The 24,697-nt window shown below is 43.1% G+C and overlaps 1 protein-coding gene across 2 annotated transcripts in view; it reads right to left on the bottom strand.

Moving 5' to 3' along the window:
* The window catches only part of LOC141148220 (uncharacterized), a 118,037-nt gene that overhangs the window by 36,491 nt on the left and 56,849 nt on the right, over positions 1-24,697 (bottom strand). For both annotated transcript variants that reach the window (XM_073635463.1, XM_073635462.1), the window contains 3 exons: positions 5,797-5,832; positions 4,008-4,088; positions 2,045-2,107 (listed from right to left, as the gene is read on the bottom strand). In XM_073635463.1, the coding sequence (XP_073491564.1) occupies positions 2,045-2,107; positions 4,008-4,088; positions 5,797-5,832 (180 nt within the window). The remainder of the gene's footprint in view (positions 1-2,044; positions 2,108-4,007; positions 4,089-5,796; positions 5,833-24,697) is intronic.

The following is a 24,697-nucleotide window of genomic DNA, read 5'->3' on the forward strand; positions in this document are numbered from 1 at the left end:
TGGCATTAAAAAGGGGATCAACTCCAGAGATAAAACGATAATTCTCCCACTCTACAAGACTCTGGTCCGGCTGCACCTGGAGTATGCTGTCCAGTTCTGGGCACCAGTCCTCAGGAGGGACGTACTGGAAGTGGAGCGAGTACAAAGAAGGGCAACAAAGCTAATAAAGGGTCTGGAGGATATTAGTTATGAGGAAAGGTTGCGAGCACTGAACTTATTCTCTCTGGAGAAGAGACACTTGAGAGGGGAAATGATTTCCATATACAAATACCGGACTGGTGACCCCACAATAGGGAGAAAACTTTTCCACAGAAGGGAGTTTGACACGGGCCATTCATTAAAATTAGAAGAAAAGAGGTTTAACCTTAAACTACGTAGAGGGTTCTTTACTGTAAGAGTGGCAAGGATGTGGAATTCCCTTCCACAGGCGGTGGTCTCAGCGGGGAGCATCGATAGTTTCAAAAAACTTTTAGATAAGCACCTGAATGACTGCAACATACAGGGATATACAATGTAATACTGACATATAATCACACACATAGGTTGGACCTAATGGACTTGTGTCTTTTTTCAACCTCAGCTACTATGTAACTATGTAACTTTGTAATCCAAGAATATAATAAAAATATATAAGCGACTAAAGTAATCATACAGCTTACAACATCATATAGCGTGAATATGCACACATTTCATAAACTATAAATATTGATACAAAAGTGATCCATAAAGTGCTCAAGTACATATAAGTCCATGATACTCTGACCACCCAGGATCAGTTTTCAGCGTCCTTAAAGCGGAGTCCCGGCAAATTTTTTTTGTTTTTTATCCTAGCATTTTTGTTAACGAAATTTAAATAAGACTATACAATGATCTTAATAAATTATTTAAAGATATACAATCCTTACTGTAATATTGCAATCGTCCGTTTGTGGCCGTTTCCAATATTAATGTGGGCATGTGAAGCCCGATCGCTTCCTGGAGTATGCATGGAGAGGTGCATGATGGGTAAACAGCATGCACCTCTCGATCTCACGCATGCGCCATTCAATGGCGACTGTAGCGCCGATTGTTTGTAAGGATTTTAGAGCACGGTGCTACCCACAGACTCCTGGGAAATGATGACACATGTGAGGGAGGAAGTCTCGAGGAGCTCCGCGGACCAGAAAGTGGCAGATTACGAGGACTGCATAGCAACAGGGCGTTTAGGGTAAGTATAAAAAACATTTTTTCCTCCAAATGTTTGTTTATACGTTTAAAGGAATCATTTAAAGGAAAAAAAAAATTTAGGGTGGAACTCCGCTTTAACACAGAGATAATAAACGTGACTTGATAGGTGACTGTGAATATAGCGATCTGCAGCAGTGATTACACTCAGGTGTTCCCCACCCCAAGCTAATGGCCGCTCACCTCAGAGCGTGTCACCTCGCAATTAGGTTTGGGAGGGTTATGGCTGCCAACAACGATATTCCTCTTCAAAGTACCGACGTATAACGATGGTGGGCGGTCCGAAAGTGGTTAAAATCAGTTTCTTTTGCTAGAAAATTACTTAGAACCCCCAAACATTATATATATTTTTTTCATTTACCCTGGAGAATAAAATGTCGGCCATTGCAAAAATCTCCATTGGCGACGTTTAAAAACAGGTTGCCAGTTTTAAGTTACAGAGGAGGTCTAGTGCTAGAATTATTGCTCTCGCTCTAACAATCTCGGCGATACCTCACATGTGTGGTTTGAACACCGTTTTCATATGCGGGCGCGACTTACGTATGCGTTCGCTTCCTGTTTTGACTGTGGGACAGGAGATGAAGAGAAATCTCCTCAATGGGACACAGAAGTCAACAAAAGCTGACAGGGGTTATAACCCTCCCATTCACATTTTTCCCTTTAGTTCTACTTTTGAGTAACATGGAAGTTTTAACTCCACCAGCAGAATTGTAGCATTCAGTTTGTATTTCTTTGGAGTGAATTGGGTTTATACACCTACAGCTGAAACATCAATGTTTTCCTGGCATTAGATTTTACTTACCCGAGTGATTGTACTTACCTGAGAACAGACATATTTTATTGTGAATCCCAAAACAGCAAATAGGAAAAAAGCTGCAAACACCTGAGAAGAGAGAAAGAATGAATGGAGGACCATTGTGATCCTACACACTGTCTGTACAGGTAACATTTCCATTGTGTTGTCACAGTTCTAAGGCAGGCCATAGATGGTGCTTTTTTTTTTCATTCAGCCAAAAAAATAATCTGATTCTCCCATCAACACAAAAAACCCAACAGGCTGGTTGTACAGAAATCAATGAATAGATGGATTGAAATTCTGCCGATCCCTGCTAAACTGGCTGATTTTCAATCCATCTATAGCCAGCTTAAAGTGGTTCTAAGGGCAGAAGGTATTTTATCTTAACCACTTGCTTACCGGGTACTTATATTAATTTCCTACCCAGACCAATTTTCAGCTTTCAGCGCCCTCACACTCATGAGGCGGCACTGATGAGGTGGCACTGATGCGTGGAACTGATGGGCACTGATGGGTGGCACTGATGGGCACTGACAGGTGAAACTGATGGGCACTGATAGGCGGCACGGAGAGGTGGAGCTGATAGGTGGTACACTGATAGGTGGCACTGATGGGCACTGATAGGCACTGGTAAGGGGCACTGATGGGCACTGATATGTGGCACTGGTAAGGGGCACTGATGGGCACTGATATGTGGCACTGGTGGGCACTGATGGGCACTGATATGTGGCACTAGTGGGCACTGATGACACTGATTTTCAGCACAGTTGGGACCTTTCTCCCTCTAACAGCACCTGCGGCTTCTTTTACCTTCATGCTGAAAGCTTTTTATCTTTCAAAAAGCAATTCTCAGTGCTAAATCTTTCATCTAATTTCACCATGTTTTCTCTCTGTGACCCATCTGGAGTGGTGCCTGGGTTGGTGGTGTGCCGCCCCAGGGGGCCCCCTCAGCTCCGGAGCGTGACATCATTGGCCTGACTTGCGGGGCCCCGCTGCCTGTGCACAAGTATATGTGTGTAAGTTTGATGGGTTAGGTGTACTATGTGGGGAACATACTCTACATTTACCCACCATTTTTTTACCAAAGTATTTTTCTCTCTTTAAATACGACTGTTTTCCATATCCCTAGCTTACCCTTGGTTTTTGCTCCTGAAGAGTGGCTATTAAGTCCCGAAACGCGTAGAGCTTACATCTACCCATAGGCGTACCTCACCAATAATTACTTATGAGCGTTCCATTTCCACTCATTGTTTCCTTTTTTGTAACCTGTTTATTTGACACTTGAATGTGTCATATATCCTCTACTTGTGATTTTAGCTATTTAACTGTTCATGCAATGTAAATATAAGTCCTTGTTGGAATGTATACTTTGATGAAATATAGAGTAAGAATAGTAGCTATGTACATTTAAAATCATGTGAATATATGACCATTTTGAATATAATAAAACCTGTTTTATACCTGATTTTTTACCTGCCCCCGTGTGCCTCATCTAAAGTCCCGCCCTTTGCTCTTTTTTCTTTGTTATATATATTGAACCGGGATGGAGGAGGGGATTTGAACGCCCCCTATTCAACCTCATTTAAAGTCCCAAATTTTCTGTTCTGTTTTTAAATTAATTAATTACCAGGTTTTAAGTTAGAGAGGAGGTCTAGTGCTAGAATTATTGCTCTCGCTCTAACAATTGTGGTGATACCTCACATGTGTGGTTTGAACACCGTTTTTATATGCGTTCGATTCCTGTTTTGACTATGGGACAGGAGGTGAAGAGATATCTCCTCAATGGGACACAGAAGTCAACAAAAGCTGGCAGGGGTTCTAACCCTCCCATTCAAATTTTTCCCTTTAGTACTACTTTTGAGTAACATGGAAGTTTTAACTCCACCAGCAGAATTGTAGCATCCAGTTTGTATTTCTTTGGAGTGAATTGGGTTTATACACCTACAGCTGAAACATCAATGATTTCCTGTCATTAGACTTTACTTACCTGAGTGATTGTACATATCCGAGAACAGACACATTTTATTATGCATCCCAAAACAGCAATTATTACAAGAGCTGCAATCACCTGAGAAGAGAGAAAGAATGAATGGAGGACCATTGTGATCCTACACACTGTCTGTACAGGTAACATTTCCATTGTGTTGTCACAGTTCTAAGGCAGGCCATAGATGATGCTTTTTTTTTTTTATTCAACCAAAAAAAAATCTGATTCTCCCATCAACACAAAAAACCCAACAGGCTGGTTGTACACAAATCAATGAATAGATGGATTGAAATTCTGCCAATCCCTGCTAAACTGGCTCATTTTCGATCCATCTATAGCCAGCTTAAAGTGGTTCTAAGGGCAGAAGGTTTTTTATCTTAACCTCTTGCTTACCGGGTACTTAAATTCTCTTCCTACCCAGACCAATTTTCAACTTTCAGCGCTTTCACACTGTTGAGGCGGCACTGATGAGGTGGCACTGATGGGTGGCACTGATGGGCACTGATAGGCGGCACGGAGAGGTGGAGCTGATAGGTGGCACACTGATAGGTGGCACTGATGGGCACTGATAGGCACTGGTTAGGGGCACTGATAGGCCGCACTGATGATGAGGCACTGATTGACAGAACTGGTGGGCACTGATAGGTGGCATTGGTGGGCACTGATATGTGGTACTGGTGGGCACTGATGGGCACTGATATGTGGCACTGGTGAGCAAAGATGGCACTGATTTTCAGCACAGTTGGGACCTTTCTCCCTCTAACAGCACCTGCAACTTCTTTTTCCTTCATGCTGATAGCGTGAAGGAAAAAAAACGTTAACCGGCATTTGATTTCTGTAATCAGCTGTTATTGCCTGACAGCTGATCACATGGTAAAGGGCCTGCTGTGATTGGCCCTTTACCCCATCTATGATCAGCCGAGTCTCACCGACTCAGCTATCACAGAGCGCGCCCCCTGGGAGAACGGGAGGACATACATAGATGCCTCCCAGCAATTTAAGCCAAGTGGTTAATGCGTTCTATTAAACCTTCTGTGTGCAGCAGTCCCCCTCAGCCCCCCTAATATTTACCTGAGCCCCATCTCTCCTTCCTGGTTGACAGAGACACAGCAGCGGGCACCATTGGCTCCAGCTGTTGTCAATCACAGTCAGTGAGCCAATGAGGAGAGAGGAGGGGTGGGGCCGAGCCACAGCTCCATGTCTGAATGGACACACAGAACAGTGGCTCGGCTCGGGCCTCCCCATAGCAAGCTGCTTGCTGTAGGACCAGGAGTCCTGGCGAGGGACCCGAGAAGAGGAAGATTGGGGCTGCTCTGTGCAAAACCATTACACAGGGCAGATAAGTATAACATGTTTGCATAGCTCCCAACTATCCCTGATGTGGAAAAAAGTCCCTCTGCCCCTCTTTTCTCCTCATCTGTTCCTCATTTTGGTCTGATCCATATAGCTGTATATAAAATGCAATTTTTATCTTTCAAAAAGTGTTTCTCAGTGCTAAATATTTCACCTGATTTCTAAATTTGTAAATATCAAAAGCCAATAGAAAAGAATAATAATGGTAAAAAAAGGCACTTGTGGGTTTAACTAATCATTTTTTGTGTGTAATTCTCCTTTAAGGGGGTGCAGCAGAGGGTGTGTCCTATTCCTACATACTTTTGCTAATAGGTGTCCCTCATTCCCATCTCAAAAAGTTGGGAGGTATGGGTTTGTTATTTTTAAACAAAAAAAATAAAAACTGACTTTAATATCACTTTAAGAGTATCTCCTTTATAAAGTAAAATTGTCTTACCACCAAGAGAACATCCAGGATGGAATTTGTGTTCTGCTACAAAACAAAAGGAACACATTGAACATTTACTATTATAATGGCAGTACAAATAATAAAAGTTGAATTCTTATTTTTTTTTACTTTACTATTTATTTTATTTACGGTAAATTTTGTACCTTTAATGTTTTTTTTTGTTTTGTTTTTTTTTGGATCAACTTTATTGTTATTACAAGGGACGAACAACATCCCTTGAGATACCATGGGCCATAACAGGTAGACATGTGCACAACAAAAAATTTAGTTTTGTTTAGTTTCTTTACGTTTCCATTGATTTGTAACGATTAGTAATTTCATAAGACGCAAGTTTTCATATTCCGACTCGTTCGTATTTTCGTAACAGTTATATTTTTGTTGATACGGAATATTCGTAATTCCATTAGTCTCATTTACTGTGATTCAAAATTCGTAATTTTGTTAGATATTAGTTTTCATTTTATTCGGTACACTACTCATAATTTAGTTATTGTTACTTTTGTGAGATTGCCTTTTTCGTTAATTCATACTTTTGTAGGAAATAAAGAATAATAATCCTATGCTTCCTTTTCTAATAAGTCCTGTACTTCCTCCAGTCCACTCCCTCATCACCAAACCTGACTCAGTCTTCTCCTCAACTGAATCTAAAAAGATTCAGGAATGCAGTGTGATTTAGACACAAAAGGGATAAGCTGATTGGCTAAAGATATTAAGTAAGATACATTAACCACTTGCCGACCGCCGCACGACTATATACGTCGACAGAGCGGCACGGGCAGGCAAAAGGACGTATATGTACGTCCTTGCCTGCCCGCGGGTGGGGGGTCCGATCGGACCCCCCCCCGGTGCCTGCGGCGGTCGGCAAATCTCCCCCGGCGATCGGAGGTGAGGGGGAGGCCATCCATTCGTGGCCCCCCCCTCGCGATCGCTCTCAGCCAATGGGATCATTTCCCTGCCTCTGTATTGTACACAGAGGCAGAGGAAATGATGTCATCTCTCCTCGGCTCGGTATTTTCCGTTCCGGGCCGAGGAGAGAAGACTGCAATGTAAGTGCACAACACACACACACACAGTAGAACATGCCAGGCACACAAAACACCCCGATCCCCCCCCCCGATCGCCCCCCGATCCCCCCCCAATCACCCCCCCCCCCCCCCTGTCACAAACTGACACCAGCAGGTTTTTGTTTTTTTTTTTTTTTTTCTGATTACTGTATTGGTGTCAGTTTGTGACAGTTACAGTGTCAGGGCAGTGAGTGTTAGGCCCCCTGTAGGTCTAGGGTACCCCCCTAACCCCCCCTAATAAAGTTTTAACCCCTTGATCACCCCCTGTCACCAGTGTCGCTAAGCGATCATTTTTCTGATCGCTGTATTAGTGTCGCTGGTGATGCTAGTTAGGGACGTAAATATTTAGGTTCGCCGTCAGAGTTTTATAGCGACAGGGACCCCCATATACTATCTAATAAATGTTTTAACCCCTTGATTGCCCCCTAGTTAACCCTTTCACCACTGATCACTGTATAACCGTTACGGGTGACGCTGGTTAGTTTGTTTATTTTTTATAGTGTCAGGGAACCCGCCGTTTATTACCGAATAAAGATTTAGCCCCCTGATCGCCCGGCGGTGATATGCGTCGCCCCAGGCAGGGTCAGATTAGCGCCAGTACCGCTAACACCCACGCACGCAGCATACGCCTCCCTTAGTGGTATAGTATCTGATCGCATCAATATCTGATCCGATCAGATCTATACTAGCGTCCCCAGCAGTTTAGGGTTCCCAAAAACACAGTGTTAGCGGGATCAGCCCAGATACCTGCTAGCACCTGCGTTTTGCCCCTCCGCCCAGCTCGGCCCAGCCCACCCAAGTGCAGTATCGATCGATCACTGTCACTTACAAAACACTAAACGCATAACTGCAGCGTTCGCTGAGTCAGGCCTGATCCCTGCGATCGCTAACAGTTTTTTTGGTAGCATTTTGGTGAAATGGCAAGCACCAGCCCCAGGCAGCGTCAGGTTAGTGCCAGTACCGCTAACACCCACGCACCGTACACCTCCCTTAGTGGTATAGTATCTGAACGCATCAATATCTGATCCGATCAGATCTATACTAGCGTCCCCAGCAGTTTAGGGTTCCCACAAACGCAGTGTTAGCGGGATCAGCCCAGATACCTGCTAGCAACTGCGTTTTACCCCTCCGCCCGGCCCAGCCCAGCCCACCCAAGTGCAGTATCGATCGATCACTGTCACTTACAAAACACTAAACGCATAACTGCAGCGTTCGCAGAGTCAGGCCTGATCCCTGCGATCGCTAACAGTTTTTTTTGTAGCGTTTTGGTGAACTGGCAAGCACCAGCCCCAGGCAGCGTCAGGTTAGTGCCAGTAGCGCTAACACCCACGCACGCACTGTACACCTCCCTTAGTGGTATAGTATCTGAACTGATCAATATCTGATCCGATCAGATCTATACTGGCGTCCCCAGCAGTTTAGGGTTCCCAAAAACGCAGTGTTAGCGGGATCAGCCCAGATACCTGCTAGCACCTGTGTTTTGCCCCTCCGCCCGGCCCAGCCCAGCCCACCCAAGTGCAGTATCGATCGATCACTGTCACTTACAAAACACTAAATGCATAACTGCAGCGTTCGCAGAGTCAGGCCTGATCCCTGCGATCGTTAACAGTTTTTTTGGTAGCGTTTTGGTGAACTGGCAAGCGCCAGCGGCCTAGTACACCCCGGTCGTAGTCAAACCAGCACTGCAGTAACACTTGGTGACGTGGCGAGTCCCATAAGTGCAGTTCAAGCTGGTGAGGTGGCAAGCACAAGTAGTGTCCCGCTGCCACCAAAAAGACAAACACAGGCCCGTCGTGCCCATAATGCCCTTCCTGCTGCATTCGCCAATCCTAATTGGGAACCCACCACTTCTGCAGCGCCCGTACTTCCCCCATTCACATCCCCAACCAAATGCAGTCGGCTGCATGAGAGGCATTTTTATGTCCTCCCAAGTACCCCTACCCAGCGAACCCCCCCAAAAAAGATGTGTCTGCAGTAAGCGCGGATATAGGCGTGACACCCGCTATTATTGTCCCTCCTGTCCTGACAATCCTGGTCTTTGCATTGGTGAATGTTTTGAACGCTACCATTCACTAGCTGAGTATTAGCGTAGGGTACAGCATTGCACAGACTAGGACACACTTTCACAGGGTCTCCCAAGATGCCATCGCATTTTGAGAGACCCGAACCTGGAACCGGTTACAGTTATAAAAGTTACAGTTACAAAAAAAGTGAAAAAAAAAAAAAAAAAACACAAACAAAAATATAAAATAAAAAATAATAGTTGTCGTTTTATTGTTCTCTCTCTATTCTCTCTCTCTCTATTCTCTCTATTGTTCTGCTCTTTTTTACTGTATTCTATTCTGCAATGTTTTATTGTTATTATGTTTTATCATGTTTGCTTTTCAGGTCTGCAATTTTTTATACTTTACCGTTTACTGTGCTTTATTGTTAACCATATTTTTGTCTGAGTACAGCATTCACGACTTTGAGTGGTTATACCAGAATGATGCTTGCAGGTTTAGGTATCATCTTGGTATCATTCTTTTCAGCCAGCGGTCGGCTTTCATGTAGAAGCAATCCTAGCGGCTAATTAGCCTCTAGACTGCTTTTACAAGCAGTGGGAGAGAATGCCCCCCCCCCCCCACCGTCTTCCGTGTTTTTCTCTGGCTCTCCTGTCTCAACAGGGAACCTGAGAATGCAGCCGGTGATTCAGCCAGCTGACCATAGACCTGATCAGAGACCAGAGTGGCTCCAAACATCTCTATGGCCTAAGAAACCGGAAGCTACGAGCATTTTATGACTTAGATTTCGCCGGATGTAAATAGCGCCATTGGGAAATTGGGGAAGCATTTTATCACACCGATCTTGGTGTGGTCAGATGCTTTGAGGGCAGAGGAGAAATCTAGGGTCTAATAGACCCCAATTTTTTCAAAAAAGAGTACCTGTCACTACCTATTGCTATCATAGGGGATATTTACATTCCCTGAGATAACAATAAAAATGATTAAAAAAAAAAAAAAATGAAAGGAACAGTTTTAAAATAAGATAAAAAAGCAAAAAAATAATAAAGAAAAAAAAAAAAAAAAAAAAAGCACCCCTGTCCCCCCTGCTCTCGCGCTAAGGCGAACGCAAGCGTCGGTCTGGCGTCAAATGTAAACAGCAATTGCACCATGCATGTGAGGTATCACCGCGACGGTCAGATCGAGGGCAGTAATTTTAGCAGTAGACCTCCTCTGTAAATCTAAAGTGGTAACCTGTAAAGGCTTTTAAAGGCTTTTAAAAATGTATTTATTTTGTTGTCACTGCACGTTTGTGCACAGTTGTAAAGCATGTCATGTTTGGTATCCATGTACTCGGCCTAAGATCATCTTTTTTATTTCATCAAACATTTGGGCAATATAGTGTGTTTTAGTGCATTAAAATGTAAAAAAGTGTGTTTTTTCCCCAAAAAATGCGTTTGAAAAATCGCTGCGCAAATACTGTGTGAAAAAAAAAAATTAAACACCCACCATTTTAATCTGTAGGGCATTTGCTTTAAAAAAATATATAATGTGTGGGGGTTCAAAGTAATTTTCTTGCAAAAAAAAATAATTTTTTCATGTAATCAAAAAGTGTCAGAAAGGGCTTTGTCTTCAAGTGGTTAGAAGAGTGGGTGATGTGTGACATAAGCTTCTAAATGTTGTGCATAAAATGCCAGGACAGTTCAAACCCCCCCAAATGACCCCATTTTGGAAAGTAGACACCCCAAGCTATTTGCTGAGAGGCATGTCGAGTCCATGGAATATTTTATATTGTGACACAAGTTGCGGGAAAGAGACAAATTATTATTATTTTTTTTTTTTTTTGCACAAAGTTGTCACTAAATGATATATTGCTCAAACATGCCATGGGAATATGTGAAATTACACCCCAAAATACATTCTGTTGCTTCTCCTGAGTACGGGGATACCACATGTGTGAGACTTTTTGGGAGCCTAGCCACGTATGGGACCCCGAAAACCAAGCACCGCCTTCAGGCTTTCTAAGGGCGTAAATTTTTGATTTCACTCTTCACTGCCTATCACAGTCTCGGAGGCCATGGAATGCCCAGGTGGCACAAACCCCCCCCCAAATGACCCCATTTTGGAAAGTAGACACCCCAAGCTATTTGCTGAGAGGTATAGTGAGTATTTTGCAGACCTCACTTTTTGTCACAAAGTTTTGAAAATTAAAAAAAGAAAAAAAAAATTTTTTTTTTTGTCTTTCTTCATTTTCAAAAACAAATGAGAGCTGCAAAATACTCACCATGCCTCTCAGCAAATAGCTTGGGGTGTCTACTTTCCAAAATGGGGTCATTTGGGGGGGGTTTGTGCCACCTGGGCATTCCATGGCCTCCGAAACTGTGATAGGCAGTGAAGAGTGAAATCAAAAATGTACACCCTTAGAAATCCTGAAGGCGGTGATTGGTTTTCGGGGTCCCGTACGCGGCTAGGCTCCCAAAAAGTCCCACACATGTGGTATCCCCATACTCAGGAGAAGCAGCTAAATGTATTTTGGGGTCCAATTCCACATATGCCCATGACCTGTGTGAGCAATATATCATTTAGTGACAACTTTGTGCAAAAAAAAAAAAAAAAAAAAATAAATTGTCACTTTCCCGCAACTTGTGTCAAAATATAAAATATTCCATGGACTCAACATGCCTCTCAGCAAATAGCTTGGGGTGTCTACTTTCCAAAATGGGGTCATTTGGGGGGGGTTTGTGCCATCTGGGCATTTTATGGCCTTCAAAACTGTGATAGGTAGTGAGGAGTAAAATCAAAAATGTACGCCCTTAGAAATCCTGAAGGCAGTGATTGGTTTTCGGGGCCCCGTATGCGGCTAGGCTCCCAAAAAGTCCCACACATGTGGTATCCCCATACTCAGGAGAAGCAGCTAAATGTATTTTGGGGTGCAATTCCACATAGGCCCATGGCCTGTGTGAGCAATATATCATTTAGTGACAACTTTTTGTAATTTTGTTTTTTTTTTTTTTTTTTTTCATTATTCAATCACTTGGGACAAAAAAAATGAATATTCAATGGGCTCAACATGCCTCTCAGCAATTTCCTTGGGGTGTCTACTTTCCAAAATGGGGTCATTTGTGGGGGTTTTGTACTGCCCTGTCATTTTAGCACCTCAAGAAATGACATAGGCAGTCATAAATTAAAGACTGTGTAAATTCCAGAAAATGTACCCTAGTTTGTAGGCGCTATAACTTTTGCGCAAACCAATAAATATACACTTATTGACATTTTTTTTACCAAAGACATGTGGCCAAATACATTTTGGCCTAAATGTATGACTAAAATTGAGTTTATTGGATTTTTTTTAGAACAAAAAGTAGAAAATATCATTTTTTTTCAAAATTTTCGGTCTTTTTCCGTGTATAGCGCAAAAAATAAAAACGGCAGAGGTGATCAAATACCATCAAAAGAAAGCTCTATTTGTGGGAAGAAAAGGACGCAAATTTCGTTTGGTTACAGCATTGCATGACCGCGCAATTAGCAGTTAAAGCGACGCAGTGCCAAATTGTAAAAAGTGCTCTGGTCAGGAAGGGGGTAAATCCTTCCGGGGCTGAAGTGGTTAAGTAAGATACATCATATATCCCCAAAAAAACAAAAGTCATAAATGTGCATGAAATCAATAAAAAAAAAATTTGGAGAAAAATTTTTTTTTTTACTTACCTTTTTTTCCCCGTTGCTATGTGGTACCTCGAAATCTGCCTCCTTCAGTGCCAGGGTTCCTGACGTCACTTCCCTCAGCGCCTCAACTCACTACTGCTCCTGGGAGAAGTGTGTCATCATTTCCCAGGAGGCAGAGGGCAGCGCTGAAGGCTAGAATCGCGGTACTTCAAAACCGGAAGTGACGCGATTCTAGAGGGATTTTGGCGCCATTGTTTGTTTACATCCTCTAACAGCAGAGACAGAGCGACCAGCATAGGAGAAGGACGTGCGGTGAGAGGCTTTGTTCTATCGATTGCACCCTGATTGCTCATCACCAGCAATTTTTCAAAAACAAAAGGTACAGTAAGTGATGGCATATTGTATTTTTTTGTATTTTATTTTATTTTTTTTAACATTTAAAACATTTTTTTATATTTATTTTTTTTATTTATTATTTTTTCTAATTTTTTTTGGATTATTGTTTATTTATTTTTAAATACATTTTTTTTGTTTATTTGAAGTTAATATTCCATCCCAGTTATAAGCCTTTGTATTTTTAAATGGTTTTCTATGCCTTTTTTTTTATTTATTGAAATTTAAATTGACTTTCTATTCCCCTATTTATTTTTATGATTTTTTTTGTATTGTTATTATTTTTATATTCATTTTTAATTTTATATTTTAGATTCATTTTGATTTGTATCCTCAGAACGATTGGTTATTTTTGGTAAAATAACAATTTTCATCAATTGCCAGATATTGTTATTGTATTTTTTTTCTTTTGGTTACAGTATATATTTTAGATCTTCTCTCCTCTATTCCACCATTTCTCATTCCCTCCCACCTCCCTGCTCACTCCCTCCCACCTCCCTGCTCACTCCCTCCCACCAGCTTGCTTACTCCCTCCCACCAGCCTGCTCACTCCCTCCCACCTCCCTGCTCACTCCCTCCCACCTCCCTGCTCACTACCTCCCACCAGCCTGCTCACTACCTCCCACTAGCCTGCTCACTACCTCCCACTAGCCTGCTCACTCCCTCCCACCTCCCTGCTCACTCCCTCCCACCTCCCTGCACATCCCCTCCCACCAGCTTGCTCACTGCCTCTCGCTAGCCTGCTCACTCCCTCCCACCTCTCCGGAAAACTCCCTCCCACCTCCCTGCTCACTCCCTCCCACCAGTCTGCTCATTACCTCCCACCAGCCTACTCACTCCTTCCCACTTCCCCGCTCACCTCCCTGCTCACTCCTTTCCTCCAGCCTAACCCCCCCCACCAGCCTGCTCACTCCCTCCCACCTCCCTGCTCACTCCCTCCCACCAGCCTGCTCACTAACTCCCACCAGCCTGCTCACTACCACCCACTAGCCTGCTCACTCCCTCCCACCTCCCTGCTCACTCCCTCCCACCTCCCTGCACATTCCCTCCCACCAGCTTGCTCAGTACCTCTCACTAGCCTGCTCACTTCCTCCCACCTCCCTGCTCACTCCCTCCCACCTCCCTGCTCACTCCCTCCCACCTCCCTGCTCACTCCTTCCCACCAGCTTGCTCACTACCTCTCACTAGCCTGCTCCCTCCCTCCCACCTCCCTGCTCAATCCCTCCCACCTCCCTGCTCACTCTCTCCCACCAGCCTTCTCAGTACCTCCCACCAGCCTGCTCACTCCCTCCAACCTCCCTGCTCACTCCCTCCCACCTCCCTGCTCACTCCCTCTCACCAGCCTGCTCACTCCCTCCCACCAGCCTGCTCACTACCTCCCACCAGCCTGCTCACTCCCTCTCACCTCCCCGCTCACCTCCCTGCTCACTCCTTCCCACCAGCCTGCTCACTAACACCCACCAGCCTGATCATTCCCTCCCACCAGCCTGCTCACTCCCTCCCACCAGCCTTCTCACTACCTCCCACCAGCCTGCTCACTCCCTCACACCTCCCTGCTCACTCCCTCCCACCTCCCTGCTCACTCCCTCCCACCTCCCTGCTCACTTCCTACCACCAGCCTGCTCACTACCTCCCACTAGCCTGCTCACTCCCTCCCACCTCCCTGCTCACTCCCTCCCACCTCCCTGCACATTCCCTCCTACCAGCTTGCTCACTACCTCTCACTAGCCTGCTCACTCCCTCCCACCTCAATGCTCACTCCCTCCCACCTCCCTGTTCAATCCCCCCACCTCCCTGCTCACCTCTCTGCTCACTCTTTCCCACCAGCCTGCTCACTACCACCCACCAGCCTGATCACTCCCCCCCACCAGCCTGCTCACTCCCTCCTACCTCCCTGCTCACTCCCTCCTACCTTCCTGCTCACTCCTTCCCACCAGCTTGCTCATTACCTCTCACTAGCCTGCTCACTCCCTCCCACCTCCCTGTTCAATCCCTCCCACCTCCCTGTTCAATCCCTCCCACCACCTCCTTGTTCAATCCCTCCCACCAGCCTGCTCACTACCTTCCATCTCCCTGCTCACTACCTCCCAACTCCCTGCTCACTCCCTCCCACCTCCTGCTCATACCTCTCACTAACCTGCTCACTTCCTCCCACCTCCCTGCTCACTCCCTCCCACCAGCCTGCTCAGTCCTTCCCACCAGCCTGCTCACTACCACCCACCAGCCATATCACTACCGCACACCAGCCTGCTCACTACCTCTCACAAGCCTGCTCACTCCCTCCCACCTCCCTGCTCACCTCTCTCCCACCTCTCTGCTCACTACCCCCCACAAGCCTGCTCTCTCACCTCCTGAGCAGGCTGGTGGGAGGGAGTGAGCAGGGGGGTGGGAGGGAGTGAGCAGGCTGGTGGGAGGGAGTGAGCATGCTGGTGGGAGGGAGTGATCAGGCTGGTGGGTGATAGTGAGCAGGCTGTTGGGAAGGAGTTATATTGCTCGCTCTTCTCCCTTTTCTTTTTTTCGCTCACTCTTCTCTCTTTCTCTTTTTTTTCATCGGTTGCTCTTTTCTCTTTCACTTTCTTTCTCTCACTGTTCTCTTGCTCGCTCTTCTCTCTTTCTTTATCTCGCTTGCTCTTCTCACTTTCTTTGTCTTCTCTTTTTCTCTGTCTTCTCTAGCTCACTCTTCTTTTCTAAGTTTGTATATTTTTCCAGCTCACTCACTCTCACACTCACTCGCTCTAGCTTTTCTTTTTTACTTTCTTCATCTTGTTTGCTTTTCTCTCTCTTTCTTTATCAAGCTATCTCTTCTCTCGCTCGCTCATCTATTGCTCGCTATTCTTTCTCTCTTTATTTCTCTAGCTAGCTCTTCTCTCTAGCTTTATTGCACTCGCTCTTCTATCGCTTGTTCTTCTCTCTTTCTATTTATTTCTCTCACTCGCTTTTCTGTTGCTCGCTCTTCTGTTTTTCTCATTCTCTCTCAAATGTTTTTTTTAATTATTATAAACCATGATTATTTTACAAAAAATATTATTTTCTTTATTTATTTTTTTAATTTATTATGTATTTTATGTTCTTTCTCTCTCTCTACATATGCTTATTTTAATATAATAATATGTATTTATATATTTTAATTCTTGAAACTTTTGTTTCCTAGAAATGCCGAGCTGCTTTATACAAAATTGCAGCCACGTGAGTGGGAAAATATCTACTCCAGCAAACATAACATTGTACGGTTTCCCAAAGAATTCTGATCAAATCAAAATTTGGTTGGAGCACGCAGTCATTAGTCATTCTATGATTGATAAATTCACGGCGCTGATAATGGCAGACAAATGAGGAGATTCTTTTTGCATATGTTCTGAACATTTCTCTTCTGATTGTTTTATTTTTGAAGGTACAAGAAGAAAATTAAAAACAGGATCGATACCTACAATTTTTAAAGAAATACCAACAATATCAAAAATTTCAGAAAGCAAATTGGAAAGTAGACTAGCAAAAATTGCTCGTAAAGAGTTCATGATGTCTGCCAGTTCAACGGCAGCTTCAATTCCAAACATAGGCTGCAACTGTGACTGTCATAAAAAAAAAAAGAAAAAACTGTGACAAACATTGATGTTGGTATGCAAACAGGCCTGTTTGATTTTCCATCTTTTGAGTCAGAAGAAACCTACTGTAAACTAGCGGACAAACGATTTGTAAATTTAGATCATTCATATTTTGATAATGAATTAATGAGACCACTTCTGGCCTCGACACCGGACATTCATTCCAAAATTAGAAATAGCAGATCTTCAGAATTTGCCGAGATTTCTAATACCGAAGAGGGGGAGCCATTGCTCCCTCTTTCACCTCCAGTATGTGATTTTCCATCACAACCTGGAAATAAAGATAAGACAATCATTGGTAAAAATATAGAGAGTCCAATCATTGTCAAAAAAAGAAAACTGGCATATTATGAAGACCCGAGTTGTCACGAATCTGATTTTGACACCCCTCAAAAAAGTGACTACACCTTAAGTGAAAGTGTAAATGAGATACAAACTGGTGAACTAATTAATTATCGACTTAATTTGGTCACAGAAAAAAAATTATCGTATTTAAAAGCAGTCTAGATTGCTTTTTCAAATGTGATGCCCCGATCAGACATGCATTTCCAAAATAAAAAAAAATTGAAAAGAAAATTATAGGTGCAATGCTGTCAGTATATTCTACCTGTAATGCATCGCATCAAACTTTGGGAAAGCCAGCCGAAGATAAAAAATTACCCAACAGGGAATATCTTACTTGCTGGCGCTATATGTTTGTCAGGTGGAAGCTTTCAAAAGGTAAAACAAATGTTCGATATATGCAGACTTTTGGAAATCGTCATATAACAGAACAAAAAAACAGTGTATTTTTCCTTCAATTGATTATAGTTGGAATTAAAATTGTAAAAAGGGAAAAGAGGAATTGACAGGAACTCCGTTATTCCTCATAGGGGACGGGCAATGTGACAGCCCTGGGTTTTGTGTGAGAAATATACAACTTATACTTTTATGGATATATATTTCAAAAAAATTGTGGATTTTGAATTGGTGCAGGTGTCCCAAACAACATCCTCTGTTGCTATGGAAAAATTGGGCTTTACCAAAACTAGACAGAATAATGGAAAATGAATTTGATGTTCAATTTGTAGGCACTGATACACACGGGAATTTGTAAACTATTGACTCCACCTGAAAAAATTATTTATCAATTCGATATTTGGCATTATGTAAAAAATTTAAAAAGGAAATTGATGCAAATCTCAAAAAAAAAAAAAGCTTTTCGCCCAATTTTACCGTGGATTGGACCCATATTGAACCATTTGTATTGGTGTAGCAGAAATTGTGACAGAAAAGAGGATGTTTTAAAAAACATACGTGGAAAGTTGGAGAAATACAACATCATTGCTTACGTGATGAACTCAGTATTCAATTTCCAAAAGTTCCATTGCTTATAAAAAACACACCGGCATTCGATTCATTATCTGCAATTATAATGGATGCACAAATAGAAAAAGATTTGAAGCATCTTACTTGTTTCTGCCAAACTCGTAGTATTGAAATGTACCACAGCATGATGCTCAAATATAGACCAAAGAGAATTCATTTCAAATATGATTCAATGGAGGCTAGAACCAGATTGGCTGCATTATCACACAATAACAATGTCGGAAGAAAAATTGCAACAATAACAAAAATTGATGATAGTGGGGAGGTATTTAAAGAAGAGCGTAAGAATTTGGAATTTCCAAGAGAATGTAAAAAAATGGATAGTCAGAAACGTGTATGAAAAAATGTCTTATGAACATGCCAAAACAATTTTATCAAACATGATTGAAATTTTAGAAGGAACAATAATTAGCACATGGAAATCCAAAAATGTACTATTTCCTAAAAACATTGCTACTGAGGAAAGGCCTGAAACCAGTGCTGCAATTTCAAAGAACAGAACACGTTTTCCAGTTGTATAAAACTAAAAATATATATTTTTTTATTATATGTTATGCAATGTACATAAATGGTTTGAATATCTTTGAATTTGCTGCTTCTAGTTTGATATATAGGAAATATATATTTTTTTAACTGTATGCACATTGAACTTTGTTATTCATTAAGTCCTTTTTTCTTTTTTTTTCTTTTTAAAATAAATACAATATAATGTATTTTAATACACAAATAGTTTATTCTTATGCAGCGTACACACGATCGAAAATTCGGCCAGCAAAAGACCGATGAGAGCTTTTGGTCGGAAAATACGACTGTGTGTATGCTCCGTCGGACTTTTGCTGGATGAATTTCCGCCAGCAAAAGATTGAGAGCATGTTCTCAATTTTCCAGACGGAAAAAGTTTCTATCGAAAATTCCGTTCCTGTGTATGTAATTCCGACGCGCAAAAAAACACGCATGCTCAGAATCAAGTACGAGACGGAGTCGCTCAGTCTGGTAAAACGACTGTTTGTAATGGAGATAGCACATTCATCACACTGCAAATTTGTAAATCTTTCAATGCAGCACATTCTCTTCTTCTTTAGAATGCTAGAAGAATGAAGTTGTTTTGCTGCTCATATTCACACAGAGTTCTCACAAACTTATTTCCTTATTATTTCTCGTGATCTCCTGAATAATCTTTTTGGTTTTTAAAGCCAGATCTCCCTAATAATGTTTAGAATTATTTTTTTTAGTCATTTTTTTTTTTCATCAAACAGGGTTTTATTAGACAAAGATGATGCATATAAATACATAGTATTACCAATATGTATATATATATACATAAAAAGCGTATTAAACAAGGACAGTATACATTGTTAATATAATCAACATTAGAGGTAGTATATGTTAATGTAGAAATAAATGTATACCACCATGAACTACTATCATCATAATGTGTAATATTATCTCCCTCCCACACCCACCCCCCCCCCCCCCCCGTTGAACGTAATTTGATTTAATTGTATTTTATTTTATTTTAGTACACGTGCTATGTATGTGCATAATGTGACACTGTTATATACCTTTAAGTCTATAGGGGATATATTGTGTTTAGTATAGACATGACCATTTTGGGGGAACAACATGAACCATGGTATCTTTTGGTTTATACTTTCTCTGTATGTATCTGGAATAGAGTTTTAGGTACAGAGATCCGTATGTTGTATTACTGAGCGAGTTTATGGTTAAGTGCAAGTTTCAGGTTCTTGCAACCATCGATCCCAGATTTTGTTGTATTTTGTCGGACATCCTCTGTTAATGTAAATATGTTTTTTGTATGGCAAGGTATTGTTAACTTCTATTTTCCACTCCGTCACACTGGGAGGGGATGGTCTCATCCACTTTCTTGCAATAATTTTTCTGACGGAGAATAGAGTCTCATGTAGGAATACCTTGGTGAATTTGTCAACTGTGTCTGGAAATATCCCTAGGAGACATTGTTTTGGATCTAATGCTATTGGGGAGCCCATGGTGTCGTGTAAGAAAGTTATGACCTGTTTCCATAGTTGTTGTATCTTGGGGCATGTCCATATTAGATGAAAGAACGTACCTGTTTCTTGGTCACACATCGGGCATAGGGTGGACTGATTACGCTTATATCTGGCTACTCGAATTGGGGTGAGGTATGTTCTATGTGTTATGTAAATCTGGGAGAGTCTGTCCGAGAGTTTTGGTGATACTGCTTTGCATGTCTCGAGGGCTTCCTCCCACTCCTCATTTTCCATCAGGCCCACCTCTCTCTCCCATCGAGGCTTCAAATCAAACGCTATTTTTGACGAGGTGGGAGTTAGAAGCATATTATAAAATGTGGATATTAGTCCACGCGGGTCTGTACTTTTAACAATAGCCATAACAGGATGGAGAGCAGGAGGAGCCTCAGCCTGTAAGAATTGTGTTTGGGTTGCATGTCTTACTTGCAGGTATCTGAAAAACATGAAGTGTGGAAGAGAAAATTCCTCTTTGAGTATATCGTAGGTTTTGAGAGTTCCATTGAACAGCAGATGATGTATATAATAAATTCCCCTAGACTCCCACAGCTCCGAGTCCGGTATGTTAATGAATTCTGACATATCTCTATTGTGCCATATCGGTGTATGATCATGCAGTCTTGGTATTTCTAATTTGGTGGAGGCAAGGTCCCAAATACGTCTATAATGGTATAGTAAGGACTTCTTGTCTCCCCCCACCTCAGTATTCCTGGATCCCGCCGATATTGTATACAGAGAGTCACCTGTGAGTTGCACACTTTTGGAGCAAAGAAGGGTCAGGAAGCGTACGTTGTCTGTCTTGTCTATGTGGAATAGTTGTGATAATTGTGATGCAATATAATAGAGGTTCAGATCCGGTAGGGCCATTCCCCCCATGTCTGTCGGGTTTTTAAGCGCTGACCATGCGATTTTATGTCTGCTAGTCCCCCACACAAAGGGTTTGAGTAAAGCTTCAAGAGATTTAAAGTGTTTTAATGGGAGATAGAGTGGGGTGTGCCACAATATGTAGAGGATTTTTGGGAGAAGGACCATTTTTATCAGATTTATGCGACCCCATACTCCTAGTGGTAGGCGGGCCCAAGTACGTATTTTGGTTTTGACTAGTGAAAAGAGGGGTTCAATGTTAAGGGGAATATAATCAGCCGGATCTCTGGAGATATGGATTCCCAGGTATTTGATTGTGTCTGCTCTTTTTAGTGGGGTATCTGTCCATGATTCAGATGGTGGGAAACTGTCTATAGGTAGTATCTGAGACTTTTCCCAGTTCATCTTTAAACCGGAAAACGTTCCAAAATGCTCGATCAACTGTAGTGCTTTTTGAAGGGATGGGCCTGAGTCAGCGAGGTATAATAGGGTATCGTCCGCATATAAACTAATTTTTTCAGTTAAGGTTCCCATTTGTAAACCCACAATCTCGGGGTCCACACGGATCGACACAGCCAGAGGCTCCGCAGCTAAGGCATAGAGAAGTGGGGAAAGAGGGCAGCCCTGTCTCGTGCCTCGACTGAGGTCAAACTCTTGAGACGGCCATCCGTTCGCCACCACTCTAGCTGTGGGGTTTTGATAAAGCAGTTTGATCCACTTAAGGAATCTGGGACCAAAGCCATATCTTCCCAAGCATTGCCATAAGTATCCCCACTCCACGGAGTCGAATGCCTTGGCCGTGTCAAGCGTCACAATCACCCGGGATCCTACATTTTCATGTGTGGCCTGTAAATTTATGAACAATTTTCGTAGGTTGAACGAAGTGTTACGACCAGGCATGAACCCCGCCTGATCCGTATGTATCAGAGAGAGAATGACCTGATTGAGTCGGAGGGAGAGTACCTTGGCTAATATCTTGATATCTACTTGTAATAGGGAGATTGGGCGGTAGGATTCGGGGTATCCTGGATCTTTTCCCGGTTTGGGTATGAGGACTATTGTTGCCTCTCTCATAGAAGCGGGGAGTGTAAATGTCTCGAATAGGTGATTATATAAAGTTAGAAGTTTTGGGATCAAAAAATCACCGAATTGGGAGTAAAATTCTATAGGTAGGCCGTTCGAGCCCGGGGATTTGGACCTGGCAAATCCAGCAATAGCCAACGCTATTTCTTCCTCAGTGAGTGGTGCCTCAAGGAGGTCAACCTGGTCTTTTGTTAACTGGGGGAATGTCGTCTCCTCCAAAAAGGAGTTCATTGGGCCCTTATCCTCAGGACTTTTTGAGGTGTAGAGGTCAATAAAAAAATCCCTGAACATAGAGGTTACTGTGAGGGGATTAGTGATGGATTCACCGCCAGGACCGTGTAAAGATATTACCACAGGGGGTCTATCTTCACTGTGTACCAGGTATGCTAGGAGCTTACCAGCCTTTTCCCCGTGCTCAAACAGCTTTTGTTTAGCAAAGAACATTTTGTGTCTTTCTTTCCCATATTGGAGTTGGGCTACTACTCTGGCCTGGAGTTTAAGTAAGTCTGCATTTGCGGGAGAGGGATCATCTATATAGTTTTGTTCGGATTGAGATAGTACCGCTATCGCTCTATCAAGCTCTCTAGAGGAATCTGTTTTAATTCTGTTAATGTGGGTTGAGAGTATCATGCGAACATGAGATTTAAAAGACTCCCAAATTGTTGTCAGGGAAGCTGAGCGGTCGTTGTTCCTGAAGAACAACTTCCATTCATTCATAAGTTCATCATCCTCAGGGAGTAGTGAGAGCCAGAACGGGTTTAATCGCCAATTCCGCTTTGGTTTGTCAGTGGGCACGCTTAGTGTAATCCAGTATGGGCTATGGTCAGACAACAGCCTGGGAGAAAAAGCCGTCTCTAGTAGTCGGGGTGTAAGACTTTGTGATAACAGTATCATGTCAATTCTAGACATAGAGCCGTGGGAGGAAGAGAAACAAGAGAATAATTGTTTGTGTGGGTATTTGTATCTCCAAGAATCCACAAGATGAAAGGAGGAAATTAGCTTGGCAAATTTGGTTTCTCTGTTGGTTATTGGTTGTGGATTCGAGGGTTGAAGTCTATCTACCGAGGGGTTTAGTGTGGTGTTAAAATCCCCCAGCCAGACCGCCTGGACTGTGGGGTGTTTGGTCATGAATGTGAAGCCCTCTAAGATTATGGGTATGGAGAATGGGGGGGGTACATAGAAAGCCAAAATAAGGAAAGGTTCCCCATACAGCTTGACAGATAAAAAGACATACCGTCCCTGCGGGTCTGTAGAAACCTCTATAAGTTCAAATTGTACCGATTTGGCCACCAAAACTGATACTCCACGTGCGTGTGATGTGTAGGTTGAATGAAATGTCCATCCGACCCATGGTCGGCGAAGAGCCATTTGCAATCTCCCTTCCACATGAGTCTCCACTAAGACTAAGATGTCAGCGTACCATCTGGTTATGACACATATAAATCTGTTCAACGATTGAACTATCCCCCCCACCACCCCCCACCCCGCCTTGCAACCTCCCCAACCGTTGCAGGCATCATCCCCAAACCAACTGAAAATCCCCAACAAGGAAATACAAAACTTTGCATGTTGAAGCCATAAACATGTGAGTAATTGGGGCCACCGCACAAGAGAGTGCTGACGGGTTACACTCCGTATTGGAGGAGCGGTATATAATTGTTCATTGCAGTGGTCCCCAATCCCACTAGCATATTCTCTGATGTCGAGTGGGGTAAAGTCTCGCTGCACTTTGCAATAGAGGGGCAGGACTGTGCCCTCTCCGGGGCTCCGTCTTCCCAAAAAACATATTGAGCCACATCAGATGTCAGGGGAAAACAAATTAAAGTAAAAAATGTGGGTAAGAGAAAAAAATCAGTTTGTTGACTGTTTGGCTAAACTTGACTCTCGTAGTAAGGATACAACTCACAGTTCCTTGGCGGGTCTTCCATCTGGCTCACTAAGCGAGTAAATGGGCTAGTGCAAAGAATATTTAAATCTAGCAGTTTGATCTGTATATGTCCACTTCAGTGCACAGCGCATATCTGTTAATTTCTAATCAGGTCTGCAATAAGTGTCAGGAGTTGTATGCTGTATTGTTTGTGGTAAGTGGTAGCCAAAAAAAAAAAAAAAAGGAGTACTTACAGCGGTATCAGTCTGCTCTCTCCGGTGCCCCCTGGCGTTCCAGCCAGGTTATCACCTCCTCGGGGTCCTCAAAAAAGTGAACTCTGCCATCTTGCTCTACTCGGAGTCGGGCTGGAAATAGCATGGCATATTTAATTTGCTTTGATCTCAGCCTGCGTTTGGCTTCTGTGAACCCTTGTCTGCGGCGCTGTACTTCTGTTGAGAAGTCAGGGAATATGGCGATTTTGCTGTTCCCTAGTTGAATGTTGCCTTTTTCTCGCGCCATTCTCAGGGCCGCATCCCGATCCTTATAATTAAGGAGCTTGGCTATAAAGGTGCGCGGGGGTGCTCCCTGCGGAGGCGGTCTGGCAGGCATTCGGTGGGCCCTTTCCACAGCTAGCATTGGGGAAAAAGCCTCTCTGCCATAGTGTGTGATGAGTAGCTGCTCCAGGAACGTGGTGGGGTCCTTTCCCTCAGCGCCTTCAGGGAGGCCGATTAATCGCAGGTTGCATCTCCTCAGTCTGTTCTCCATTTCGTCTTGCTTGGAGAACAGTTGCTGGATTTGGCGCTGTATACGTTCTGTCCCCTCTTGCAGGGGTGGGATGGCGTCTTCCACATTGCTGATTCGGTTTTCTGTAGTTTTAACCCGGTCCCGGAGTTTATGTAAATCTTGCCGGATCAAAGATATATCTACCTTTACCTCCTCTATCTGGGCTGTTAGTGAAGTTCTGCAGAATGTGATT

Source organism: Aquarana catesbeiana, linkage group LG06, assembly GCF_042186555.1.
Source record: "Aquarana catesbeiana isolate 2022-GZ linkage group LG06, ASM4218655v1, whole genome shotgun sequence".
Taxonomy (NCBI): Eukaryota; Metazoa; Chordata; class Amphibia; order Anura; family Ranidae; genus Aquarana; species Aquarana catesbeiana.